General features: G+C 50.0%; 1 protein-coding gene across 5 annotated transcripts in view; it reads left to right on the top strand.

Annotated features, from left to right (window-relative positions):
• Ebf4 (EBF family member 4) overlaps window positions 1-10,822 on the top strand; it is a 71,919-nt gene extending 61,097 nt beyond the window's left edge. For 3 of the 5 annotated variants that reach the window (XM_057780579.1, XM_057780577.1, XM_057780581.1), the window contains 7 exons: window positions 1,131-1,219; window positions 1,346-1,411; window positions 1,507-1,678; window positions 1,764-1,949; window positions 4,886-5,083; window positions 8,455-8,530; window positions 8,730-10,822. In XM_057780579.1, the coding sequence (XP_057636562.1) occupies window positions 1,131-1,219; window positions 1,346-1,411; window positions 1,507-1,678; window positions 1,764-1,949; window positions 4,886-5,083; window positions 8,455-8,525 (782 nt within the window). In that variant the 3' untranslated portion in view covers window positions 8,526-8,530; window positions 8,730-10,822. Of the gene's footprint in view, window positions 1-1,130; window positions 1,220-1,345; window positions 1,412-1,506; window positions 1,679-1,763; window positions 1,950-2,228; window positions 5,084-8,454; window positions 8,531-8,729 lie in introns of those variants that run through there. The other 2 variants (XR_009057713.1, XM_057780580.1) reach the window with 2 other exon arrangements.
• The last annotated feature ends 2,678 nt before the right edge of the window (window positions 10,823-13,500 follow it).

Genomic DNA, 13,500 nt, shown 5'->3' with positions numbered 1-13,500 from the left:
AAGGGATGTCTCTCCCTCCTAGCCATGTACTCTGAAGTTCAGAACCTCTTTGAGGGTTTTCTTTTTGTCTTTTTTCGTTTCGATTTTTTTTTTACCTCTAAGGTGCTTCCAAATGGACTCACTACTCTCCAAATTTTTCCTGTGTATCTTGGATCTTCCGGGCTGCACTCTATGTCCACACAGTGGTGTGTGAGCCCACAGACACATATACACCCTTGTACAATGCCTCAGTGAACAGTTAGCACAAGGCTCAAGGGAATGCACTGAAAACTGGGTTCCATTTGACCCCTGACGGAAATCCTCATTCACTGCCATTTTTGCATCGGACCCCCCACCATCCCAAGCCACTGGCTTCTCGCCATACTCACTGAGGTTTGGGGGCTCAGGATACCCTCAGGTAGCAGGTATCCTGAACTGCGAACCCAGGATGGGTGAGAGGGTGGAGTTACAGAGTAGAGGATTTGACAGAGGAAAACCCACCCCTGGGAGTCTGTGCTGAAGTAGCTAAGCTATAACTACAGAGGAACAGGGTGGGAGATATTGGTAGAAGACTGGCAAGCGCCAAGCCCAGGAAGTGTGCACTTCATGCTTTGGGGAATGGAGAGGAAGCTGACTAAGTCTAGCATTGGAAGTGAAGAAAGAGCTTTGAGACCAGGGAGGAGTAAGGCGCTTAATGGGAAGAGGGGGAAGAGTCGGGGGCGGAGCACTGTGCCCTCCTGAGAGCCCATGGTTTTGGCCCCTCCCTTTCCTGAGGTGCATGCAAACCTTGATAATTGCATGTTGCGGAGAAGCTGCCTGATCCACGATAAATAAAGATTGTTCAGGTTTTTTTTCTAATGGCAAACTGATATGACCAAATGCAAAAATCCTGAGTATAGAAGTGTGTGTGTGTGTGTGTGTGTGTGTGTGTGTGTGTGTGTGTGTGTGCTGATGCCAAGCTTGGCACAGAGCCTGGCTCAGTAAGTATTTGTTGCGTTAATTCTGACCAAATAAAATGAAGGAACTGAGATGACTCCCCTGACGTTCGCTGATATTTGAGCGAGGGGTTTCTGGGCAACATGGAGCTGGACTTGGGGGAGGTAAGTTCTGTTCCTCGAGGGGTGTCTTCCAAATATTGCCCTTCTCCGCAGCACTAAATGAGCCTACCATTGACTACGGATTCCAGAGGCTACAAAAAGTCATTCCCAGACACCCGGGGGATCCTGAGAGGCTGCCTAAGGTACTCAGAGAAGTGGGTCGGGAATAAGGATGTCCAGTGGGCAAGGGGATGAGGAAGCCCCTCCAGGGCCCCGCTGCGCCCCCAGGAGCTGCCCCCTCGGTCCTTCTGTCTCCTCCCCTGCCCTAGGAAGTGCTGCTGAAACGGGCGGCTGATTTGGCGGAGGCCCTGTACGGAGTGCCCAGCGGTAACCAGGTATGGTGCCTCCGCCCGTCTCCCAGCACTAGGGCCTGGGGCTCTGACCCCGCGCCTGCCGCTGCCCCGGCCGTGCCCCCTTCTTGTCTTCGCAGGAGCTCCTCCTGAAGCGTGCGGCGGACGTGGCCGAGGCTCTGTACAGTGCCCCGCGTGCACCTGCACCCCTCGGACCCCTGGCCCCCAGCCACCCACACCCCGCCGTCGTGGGCATCAACGCCTTCAGCAGCCCTCTGGCCATCGCCGTCGGGGATGCCACCCCGGAGCCGGGTGCGTGTCGCCACCCCTGCCCTCAGTTGCGGTGCATCAGAAGAGCCCAGCGCCGCTAGCTGGGCTAACCGCCACTCTCCCGCAGGCTATGCCCGCAGCTGCGGCAGCGCATCGCCCCGGTTCGCGCCCAGCCCTGGCTCTCAGCAGAGCAGCTATGGCAGTGGCCTTGGAGCTGGTCTCGGCAGCTACGGTGCGCCGAGTGTCACTGGCCTCGGCGTGCCCGGGTCCCCTAGCTTCCTCAATGGCTCCACCGCAACCTCACCTTTCGCCAGTGAGTGTCCCCAGCCCACAGGAAGGGGGCGGGTCCAGCCTGGGAATGCTGAATAGACTCAGCCCTGCCTGCAGCCCATCCAGGGGTGAGGGCTTCCAGTTCCTGCCTTGTGCGGATGGACCTTGACCTAGCCATGGAGAGCCCTCAGTCCTCCTTCCATTCGCCCACTCCCTGATTTGGGGCCTTGCCTCTCTCCTCGGGGAGCCCCGGGATCCTGGGGCCAAACTTCTTGCACCTTAAGCCCTCTTTGCTGACCCCAGTTGTACACATCGCTTCTAGCCCTCCCATGATTGTGGAGCCGCCCTTAATTAGGGGGACCTGTGCTGAAACCTGGTGGACAGCAACCTTTTGGTCCTTCGCCGGGACTTCGGGAGGAGGCTGGCGGCCCCTGCTGGAAGCCTAAGGAAACTCTAGAGACTCGGGCTTCCAGCGCCCCGCAGCCCCGGGATCCGGGTTTCAGCAGCACTTCCTGGGGCAGGGGAGGAAACGGTGGACCGAGTGGCGGCCCCTAGGGGCTCGGCGGGGCCCTGGAGGAGCTTCCTCACCCCCTCACCCATAGGACACTTATTCCTGTCCCGTCCCTCTGAGTGCCTTGGGCAGTCTCTCAGGTTCTCCCAAATGGTTCAGGCATAATGAGAATTCCTTGTGACCAGGACTGAATTCAGCCAGGAGCTGACAGACATTCAACAGGTTGCACCTTTCAGTAAAACAAGATCAACAATACCTCCCTCCCTCCTGGCCCCCACCTCAGATAGCTCTCTTATCTGAATATGTCTCTAGAAAACCAGAGAAAGTTCAGAAAGAATGTTATGATTTTGTAGGCCCAGTCTGAACGGTAGTTGCTTGGCATCTTGGGTTAAGGTAGCTCTCTGATAGATGGATGCACGGTGGATTTTTATGCCTTATCATTTCACACTGCCTGCCAGTCTCTTCCACTACCGATGGCTGCTTGGCGGGTACTTATAATCCACATGGTGAGAGCACTAAGCTTGGGGGTTCTCTGTGCACCCTTTCTCACCAGCAAGAACCTCTTTACCAGTCACAAAGAGAGGTTGTCCCTCAGGGCCTGGGGCACTACTGAATCTGAGAAATAGTGACATCTGCCAAAGAAGGAGCTTTTGTGGCTCTCCCTGCCGTTCCCACCCTTCTGCCTCTCCACTCCTGTCTGTTTTCATTACCTAAAATAACCGTCTAGCCCCCTGCCTAGCTTTCCTTACCAGGGGTGCTGCTCTCACTGGCTGCAAATCCAGCCTGGCACTTTCCTTTGACCTTGACTTAATTTGTGGAACCCAACGTCCCCCCCCACACACACAAGCCAGAGTTCACACAGGCTGTAGCCTTCCTGTGTGCCCTCCCCCCGGCCCAGTCTCTCCTGGCACCTAGCCAGCTTCCACTGCTCCACATCCCTTCCATTTTAAGGCCATGACCTCCCAGCCTTCTGGTTTCTGTTGTGTTTGACTCTCTCGCCCTTTTTCAGACACACAACAGTGTGTCAGCAGTGAAAGGGGGCTGCCCCAGTGCACAGTCTCTCCGGGGTCACCCTAGTCAGCCAGACCAGAACTTCCAGAGTCACTCACCCTCAGCAGGGTCACTCGGGGTACTGCCTAGGCCTGTTCCCATCTCAGAAAGTGTTTACTCAGGTCCACATCCGTTCCCCCGAGTGTGGGGTGCTTTGTGACACACGTACATAGGGTGTCATTTTCACTGAGTTTGTGATACACTTACATAGGATGTCATCCTCACTGAGTTTGCCAGGATGTCCCTAAAATGTCGTCAGAATTTTCTTACTCAGAGGATCTAGGACTGTCTTTGTAGAACTCCTTAACTCTGCAAAATGTGGCTATTAGTTCTCTGGGCCCTGGAAGATACCACAAATATTCTTTTTTATATAATTGGTATTAAGCACTCCGTAATGCCCAGGTCTTTACCAGGAAGCACTGAGTATTTTTCTCTAGGAGATGGTGACCGCAGGCTAAGGATGTGGAGAACAGGATACTATTGAGTCATTTTTATACCCACAGTCAGCGAATGGGTGTTCTGATGTCAAAGTAGCCTTCTCAGCCACAGATTTCTTCCAGGAAGTCTGTACCTGCTGTCCCTTGCCTGCTGGTTGGAGAAGATTAAAAATCTTACCTGCTGGTCTTTAGAAGAGCGAAGCCGGGAATTAGTTCAGATGAAAACATAGAAGGTGGAACTGAGATACGCTACACAGGAGCCCTAGCAGATACAAGAGGCTCCCGGGGTTCAGGCTGGAGATGGCAGGGCCTTGAATTAAAGTGGAAGAAACAGTGCTCAGGGTTGGGGAGCAGAAAAACAAAGTGCAGGGCACATTGCATTGGAGTGTTCCGTAGAGATGAACTTAGGGGCTTGTGTGAGCTGTTGTTCATGGTAAAGCAGCTTTAGACAGGAGGGTGCACATAGGCTGCGTAGACACCAAAACTTCATCCCTGTTTACTTACTCCGACTTTGATGTGACCCTTGAACTTTGAGTGTAGCCTTGGCAGCGCAGCCCCATAAACATTTCTTAGCGTTCCAGAACTTCAGTGGCATTCAGCAGGAATTCCATCTTTCCATCTCTTTCTTATCTCCCATCTTTGAGAGCATTGCCCACTACTTGTTTTTGCTTGTTTCATTTTCCCTGGGCCTGATCCTGTCTTCTCCAGCCCTGAAAATGGTGTTCAGAACACCTGAAAAGGCCAGGGCTGGTCCAGCACCCAGCAGCTCCCATCTTACCTCTAGACATTATCTTGTCCTGGTCTTCTCAGGACCCCCATAGCCCCCAGGGAGGTCTGAGCCTACAGCCTGGTCAACAACCCACACGGGACTCACGGCCCATGTGGCACCCCAACCCTGCTGCTCACTCTGGTGCTGTCTTCCTGTTGTGTCTCCCACTGCCTTCCTTGCTGCACCTGCCCCTTCCTCGCCCCGCCCCGGAGTCATGCCCTCTAGCCCCCCGCTGGCGGCTGCCTCCTCCATGTCCCTCCCGGCCGCTGCCCCCACCACCAGCGTCTTCTCCTTCTCGCCTGTCAACATGATCTCCGCTGTCAAACAGAGGAGCGCCTTCGCCCCTGTGCTGCGCCCACCCAGCTCCCCATCGCAGGCCTGCCCCAGAGCCCACAGAGAAGGGCTTCCAGGTGAGCAATCAAGGCTACCTCACAGTGGCCGGAGGGAAGGCCTGCTGTATCTGGTCATAACCAGTGTCCCATGGAGGGCCCAGAAGAGGTTCTGTGGGGGTCCAGGAAGGCTGTCTGAACTCCACTTCTTTGAACCTTGAGCCTTAAAGCTAGCTGTGCCCTGGCCTTTGTCTAGACCCATTCAACTGGCCACTTGGCCAAGGAGATTGAAGTCCCAAGTGGAAAAAGTCCCTGTAGTCCAGCCCTGTTCAATAGAGCCTAGAACAAAGACCTAACCCTACGAGATGAAAGGACCCATATAGGTTGCATGTCTTTCTCCTGTGTCCACCAGAGGGACTTACCACGTTGATGCTGGGTTATCTAATGAACAAGAGGGCACTGACCTTGAATAAGGGTTAGCCCAACTTCCCCTTTCCAGACGTACAGATTAGGAATTAAGAACGAGTTCCCCTCCTGTGTCCCAGAAGTGAAAGGGACATTCTCTCGTTTTACACACAAGCAGCAGATACTTTCCCCACAGAGCTTTCCCCACCCAAACAATCACTGTAAGCTCAGCTGTGGGGAAGAAGGTAAAAGTAACAGGATGTGGGGTAGAGCAAGTCCGAGTTGGGAGGGATAGCTGGGGGCAGAGCTAGATGAGATTGTCATGCTCAAAAGACTGGCAGGCGTTGATGATGATATAGGGATGTCTGGAAGGATCTCCTGGGACCCAAAGCAGAGCTTAGCCCTGAGCTCAGCGCCTGGCTTGGCACCTATCCCACCCACAGTCGGTGCTTAAAAAACGGGAGTTAGATTCTTAGGTGAGTATGGGGTCAGAAGGCCCCCGTCAAGTGCAGAAACCTCTCGAAGGTTTCATTGCAGTTTGATGGACAAGGGAGCTGACAGAGGCTGGGGTAGAACATGTGGTCATTAGTAAATGGTGATATTCATCCAGTTTCAGCAAACTGAACTACACAGTGAATCTTCTAAGAAAAGAAATTTATTAGAGCACAAATTTTACTTTTTATTTATTTACTTTTGAGACCAGCCCTGGCTGGCCTCGAACTCAGAGAGATCCACCTGTCTCTGCCTCCTGAGTGCTGGGATCAAAGGAGTGCAGCACCATGCCAGGCACAAAATTTATCTTAAAAAAGAACGTCTTGGGCATTAGTTCCTGGGAATATCTTTGGGGCTTAGGAAGAGATACCCATGTAGTCTTCTAAATATGATATGATTTGCTGAGGCCAAAATAGTCAAGGAAACAAAGCCTCTGTGCTAGACCCACAGTCATCCTTCAACCCCATGCAGGGTGAACTTGGGGAACTGTAGACAGCACCCAGAAAGGCCTCTGAGCCCTAAGATTTTCTCTATGAGACTCTAGGGACACTGGAAGGAGTGTGAAGCACAAGAAGACAACTAATACACACAGTAGTTAGGGAATCCACCTGACCACCAGGGAAACTGACTAGTGGAGGGCGGTGCAGCAACCCACTGTGGTCTGGAAATTTTCTGCTGTGCTCTGCCCTACTCTGCAGATAGAATGAGGAGTTCTTTCCCTCTGCAGACTGTTCCTCTGGACAATCCAGACAGCTCTGAGGTGGTGGTTCAACTAATTCCAAGCTTATATACAGGGGAAGAGACTGGTTGGTGTGCCATCCACAGTATGAACTGCTGTCGAGAAAGGGCTTGCCCAAGCAGGGTTTGAAGAATTAATTCCTTTTCTAGGGGAGGAAGCCCCAGCAAGGTGTGTAGAAAGGGAAGCCAGGATATAGAAACCCATATGCAAGGCATTAGAAGATAAGTCATATAGGTAAATGTAAAAAACTTAACTCATGAATGAGCTAACAGGGTGAGTAAGTAAAGAATACATGAGGGCGGTGGCGCATGCCTTTAATCCCAGCACTCGGGAGGCAGAAGCAGGAGGATCTCTGTGAGTTCGAGGTTAGCCTGGTCTACAAGAGCTAGTTCCAGGACAGAGAAAGCCTGCCTCGAAAAACCAAAAAAAACAAAAAAAAAACAAAAAAACAAAAAAAAAGAATAGGTGAGGCCTGGGGAGATGGCTCAGAGGCTAAAGCTCTTAAATGTGAAGACCACAGTTTTGATTTCCCAAAACACAAACGAACACTGGATGGGCCTGGCAGCCTGCCCGCCATGTCAGGAAGGTGAAATTGGGGATCCCAGAACTTAAAAGGCCAAGGAAGATCTAAAGTTCAAAACCAGCCTGGGTTATACAGCAGGACCCTGTTCCCAACTTCCACCCCTTAAAGGCACAGCACCCCTTTTCTTGATCTTATTTCCAACTTTTGGATGATTTTTCTTTCTTTCTTTTTTTTTTTTTTTTTTTTTTTGGATTTTTCTAGACAGGGTTTCTCCGTAGCTTTTGGGGCCTGTCCTGGAACTAGCTCTTGTAGACCAGGCTGGCCTCGAACTCACAGAGATCCTCCTGCCTCTGCCTCTCGAGTGCTGGGATTAAAGGCGTGCGCCACCACCGCCCGGCTGGATGATTTTTCTTAACGTGTGTGTGTGTGTGTGTGTGTGTGTGTGTGTGTGTGTGTGTGTGCAGCTTAAAATGTGAGAGATGGGGAAGACAGGACTCCAGAGGAAGGAGTCCTTCAAGGAAAGAAACAAGTGGGGTGGGAACCAGTGAAATGGCATATTTCCCACCTGTGGTGACAGACAGGATGCTGCTGTGTATGTGGATCAGTGCCCCTGGAAGCTGCCTTTCCTTACTGCCCTGGTCCTCATCTATTTGCTTCCTCACCTTGGCACAGGCCCTCTGAAGAAGGTGGGTCCGGGCTTGGGAGATGATCTGAGCAAAGGATTTGCTGTACAAGCATGAACCACTGAGTTTAGATGCCTAACTTCCACATAAAAGCTGGGTGTGGTGGGACACACCTGTCACCCCAGCCCTGGGCCAGACAAGCAGATACCCAAGACTCACTGACCAGTAAGTCTACCTGGAAAATAATGGCAAGGTCCAGTTTCAGTGAGTGATCCTGTCTTGAAAATCAAGTGGAGAGAGACCCCCAGAGCCAACCTCTGGCCCTCACCACAAACATGCACAGGTTGGCCCACTTGCACTCACATATATACACCACAGACACAGACACACAGTTATATGTTACACAGGGGGTTGGGGGAAGAAGAGGGCAGCCTAGGAGAGAAGCCCAGAGGTCAGGGAAGTAAAGAAGTCAAGGGTGAAGGCTGTACATCCTGAGACACCAAAGTGGCACCCCTCACCTTTCTATAGCGCTGGTCCCAAACAAGGGCCAGATAGACAGCCTGAAGAAGGTGTTATATACCTGCCTTCTGTCTTCCGTCCAGAGAAGAACATGCAGGTAAGGTCACCAGATCACAGAAGGCTTATTTCCCTCTCTCCTTGGTGACCACAGACCAGCCTTTTGAAGATACTGACAAGTTCCACTCTGCAGCCCGGGGGCTCCAGGGCCTGGCATACTCTTAATTATGGTAGGTGTCCATCTAGTCTCTCTCTCTCTCTCTCATTTAGCCCTGGAATAGGTTTGGCAGGGTTGGGGAGTTGGGGTCCAAGTCTTCCTTTCTTCTGCCTGTCTTCTAGATAGCTGATTAGGGAACATGGAAGTGGTTTCCTATCCCCTTGCAGCCAACCTTCCTCCAAGATTTTCTTCTTTCCTTCTTGTCCCACCAGGTCTGCAGGTGCTGCCCCTAATGAGGCTGAACTGGAGGTCCTTCTGGATTCACGTTCATGGCTGGGATGGCAGCACAAACAGATATTGGGTCAAGACTTTGGGTAGACCTCATTCCCTGGGATGCACAGGGAGAGGCCTTCGCCTCTGTGCTCAAGGGCCCCACACACCCATAGACCCTCATACTTACCTCCCTTTCTTGGGACACATTAGAAGCCCAGCACTGTGAGGATGCTCTTGGCAAGAGAGCATCATAGGGAGGTGTTGGGATGTTGGGCCTTACCCACTGGATTGGTTCCTCTGTAAGAGATGGGTTTTGTAAAGACCAGAGATGTTGGTAAGATGAGCAAGAATTGGGAACCACGGGAAAGAGGACAGCTCAGGGAGAGGTGATCGAGACGAGGTCCTGCTTGCATCTGACTCACCTCACCTGGTCTTGCAGCCCACCTTCTCTCGTGAACAAGGTGGCGTCTAGCCATCTCAGGAGGCCCATTCAGGCTCCCATGGAGCTGCCCACAAGCCACTGGACCCCAATGGCTGCCCCCACTTCATTTGAGAGTAGCACATTCATGCAGATCCCATCACGCCTCCTTGCGGTGGGGGATTTAGGCATGGAAGATGCACAGACGGGCCTCCTGGATTTTGACTCTTATCCAATGGATGTTTCATGAATTTTGTCTCTTACCACCACACACCTAACTCTAATTGGCCCCAAAGATCAGCCTGGCTGCCCCTTGGTGGCCTCACACTCCGCTGAGTTTGGACAAAAGAACAATAAACCAGATGCAGGTGGCCACATGGCCTCTCTTGCTTGCTTCCTTGGTCTGCTTCTCTCAGCGGCTCTGCAGCTCTCCTAGGGCCACTTTGATCCATGCTCCTGGGCAACTTTGTGTCTTGGGCTTTTAAGGCATCTCCAGTGATCAGCTGAGAAATCAGCCCCTGCTTTGTGTCTCCTAGATGAACTTGGTCCCAACAGTGTTGTATGGGGGCAACGTAGATCAGGAATGTAGAACTTGGTACATCTGGCCAAGACCAAGATGAGGGTTGGCCAAGACATTGCTGGGAACTAGAGCAGAACATGTTAAATACTATGTTAGATATTAGCCTAGAGTCAGGTGGTGGCGGTGCACGCTTTTAATTCCAGCAATTGGGGGGGCAGAGGCAGGTGGGTCTCTGTGAGTTCAAGGCCAGCCTGATCTACAGAGTGAGTTCCAGGACAGCCAGGGCTACACAGAGAAACTCTGTCTTGAACCCCCTGCTCCAACCAAAAGTAAAGCTCCAGGACAGTCAGTCAGAGCTATTACACAGAAAAACCCTGTCTCCAAAAACAAAACAAAACAAAAAAACTAACCTAGATGTTAGTAGGGGTGCAGAGATGAAATTTGATTTCAGAGGCTGGAGGACCTACCTGGGCTTGGTGGGTGGCTTATGGGTCACAGGAGGCCCCTCCAAATCGTATTAACCCCCAATTGCCTCTTCCCCAGACCCCTTTTTGGCTTTACCTAAGAGTTTAAAAGGAACATAGTAAAAAACAATTTCCTTGGCCAATTCACCCACCCAGAGTGCTAGAAGGCTCCCAGACCCTGAACCACACTCCTAGATAAGGTCACATTCTCTCCTTCTGAAAGTCAGGGTTTTTTTCCCTTTAAATCCACTATCCAGTAAGTTCAATGCCCAGACTGACCTCGGGCATTTGGAAACCCTGTCTTTACCAACCCCCCACACAATGCCCTGCAGCCTTCTGGGAAAATATCGTTGTCACAGCAGGTAGGCTGGTCTTGTCCTTGGAGGTCTCCACTTGGTCTCTAGTGTTCTTGAACAGAATCTAGGATTCCTTTCACTTGTGGGATGCATGATTGGTGTCACCCTGCCCTCAGTGCTTGGCCTCCCATGCTGTCCCGGATGGAAGCCCACATAGAAAAGCAAAGACTGTCTACCCAAGCCTTTCTTAGCAAGCCGAGCCTTCAAGGCCAGGTCTCTACAGACTAATCTGTACAGGAGACATCTGGTAACGATAGTGATTGCATCTGGTCCCCCAAATGGGTCAGGTGCCATGATCAATATAAAATGAGATATGATATCTGTCTTTTCTCAGTGGTCCCGTCTCAGTACTCACGGCACCATTTGAGTTTACATGACCTCCCTTCACACACACACACACACACACACACACACACACACACACCAGTTCCAGGTAGTTTACATCAAAATGAGAAACCTGAAACATGCCAGAGTGACCTCCAAGGTCTGTTCCCCACTGACACAACTAATATTTTAATTTAAAATAAAAACTTTATTATTATTTGTCTGTGTGTGTGTTTGTGTGCGCACACACGCGTGTCACAGTATGAGTGCAGTGGTCGAGGTCAGAACTAACTTTCAGAAATCTGTTTTCTCCTTCCACGGTGGAATCCAGGGATGCATGGAGGTGCTCTTACCCATTGCACCGTTTTACCAACCTGACACATGGTTTATATTGAATTTCTTGTTATGTTTATTTGTTGATTGATTGATTGATTTTGAATTTCTTGTTATATTTATTTGTTGATTAATTTTTAATTTCTTGTTATATTTATTTGTTTGTTAATTAATTGTGTGTGTGTGTGTGTGTAGACACAAGTATTAAACACATTTTAGGTGGTTCACATAGACCCAAGTTCTATCTTCTCTAAAATGATTTTCCCACACACGGAACAGTCACAGTCTACAGCATCTTTCTCTCTAGAGAAGAGACTTTTCAGAGTCTGTGATTCTCAAGTCCTGCCCCTTTGCCTGGAGTAGCCACCATCCTCCAGTCTATGCATGCTTTTGCACTTTACCTTCAAGCCCCTACCTTCTGCTATCACTGCAGTGATGATAACCATTGGATGATGGAGCAGAATGTTTGCAAAAAGACCATGAGTATGAGAGCCTGATGAATGCACAGCATGGACCATAAATGTGGACCCTAGAGTCTTTACCTCTCTGTTCTTCCATGCTCCCATTCTCTTCCATGGCATTATTAGTTGTGTTTGGTTTTTTGTTTGGTTGGTTGGTTGATTTTTTTGGTCTATTTGTTATTTTTGTAAGGATCTCTTTATGTATCCCGGGCTGGCCTCAATCTCATAGAGATCTGCCTGCCTCTGAGTGCTGAGATTCAAGGGGTGCACTACCACACCCAGCTAAACCATCTGGGTTGTGACCAAAGGACCAAATGTGCTTGTTTTTAAATGAATAGTCATTGCCCTTTCTGTCTTTCCTCCATCTCACTGCAGTAGAGATTAATGAATTTTTTTTGTTGTTGTTGTTTTTTCGAGACGGTTTCTCTGTGGTTTTGGAGCCTGTCCTGGAACTAGCTCTTGTAGACCAGGCTGGTCTCGAGCTCACAGAGATCCGCCTGCCTCTGCCTCCCGAGTGCTGGGATTAAAGGCGTGCGCCACCACCGCCTGGCCGGGATTAATGAATTTGAAGGAAAGAAAGGAAAGTTATATGGGAGAGTTGGGAGGGAAGAAAGGGAAGGGGTAAATTATGTAATTCTATTATAATCTCAAAAAGTAATACATAAATTTAAAAAATAATATTTTGCTGGGCGGTGGTGGCTCACGCCTTTAATCCCAGCACTCGGGAGGCAGAGGCAGGCGGATCTCTGTGAGTTCGAGGCCAGCCTGGTCTACAGGAGCTAGTTCCAGGACGGGCACCAAAAACTTCAGAGAAACCCTGTCTCGAAAAATAAAAAAAATAAAAAAATAAATAAAAATAAAAAATAATATTTTGAGGATTTCTCATGAGAATCTTGCACATCTTTCACGTGAAGTACTGTACATAATTGTACATTTCATTTTGAAGGTATTTGTTATGAATGCTTAAGTGAATGTCACTTAGAAGCACAACTGATTTTTTTTAAAAATCTTTCTATCCAGCAACACACTTCAGTTAGTAATATTTTATCAATAGATTGTCTAAAGTATGCATCTTTCTAAGTATATGAGTATTTGATCTACAAACATTTGAAGTTTTTATTTTCATTTCCATCTCATGTCTAAATGTACTGCCTTCTTTCCTTTTGGTTGTTTTGTTCCTTGAGAACAAAGAAGCCAAGCATTTAAAAGGGAAAGGGAAAAATACCATCAAATAGCAGGCTTGCTGTTCATTGAGACTTAGTATTTTAAATTTTTATTTTACTTTTAATTCTATGCTGTATGTGAAAGTGCGTGTGTGTGTGTGTGTGTGTACCCAAGGAGGCCAGAGGTGTTAGATGCCCCTGGAGAGGGAGTTACGAGCCACCTGCAGCATGGGTACTGGAAAGTGAGCTCAGGTCCTCTGCAAGGTCAATATTAACTCTGAACACTGACTCCTCTCTCCGCCCCAGGGCCCAGCATCTTAGCATCTTAGTTCTCACCCTTCTTATGCTGGTCTGAGAAAGAAGGCTGTCTCAGTGCGTTGTTGGCTCAGGGTGGTGGGAACCTCAGCTGTATGGAGCCCTGGTAGCTATCATGAGCCTGCTCCCTCTACATTCATGCCCTCCCCCAGAACTGAGTCCGTTCAGGGGAGAACCCAACCATTTTGAACTGGTCCTTATCCAAATCTGACCAACGTTGGCTTCTGTGGTAAAAAGCTGGTTTTTCTGGGCCACTCCTGGAGCCCTTACTTCTTAAGAAGCCGGGCCTAGAGGTTCGCCTTGCCAAGACAAACTGGCCACTGGTGCAATGTGGTGGAGCAGCTGCTGCAAATGCCCACACTTGGCCGGCCTGTGAGTCGGTCTCCTACTGCCTCCCCAGCGTGGAGCGCGGAAGA

This window comes from Chionomys nivalis, chromosome 9 (assembly GCF_950005125.1).
Source record: "Chionomys nivalis chromosome 9, mChiNiv1.1, whole genome shotgun sequence".
NCBI classification, from domain to species: domain Eukaryota; kingdom Metazoa; phylum Chordata; class Mammalia; order Rodentia; family Cricetidae; genus Chionomys; species Chionomys nivalis.
The sequence above is the reverse complement of the archived record's forward strand: the minus strand, read 5'-3'. Positions and strand labels throughout refer to the sequence as shown.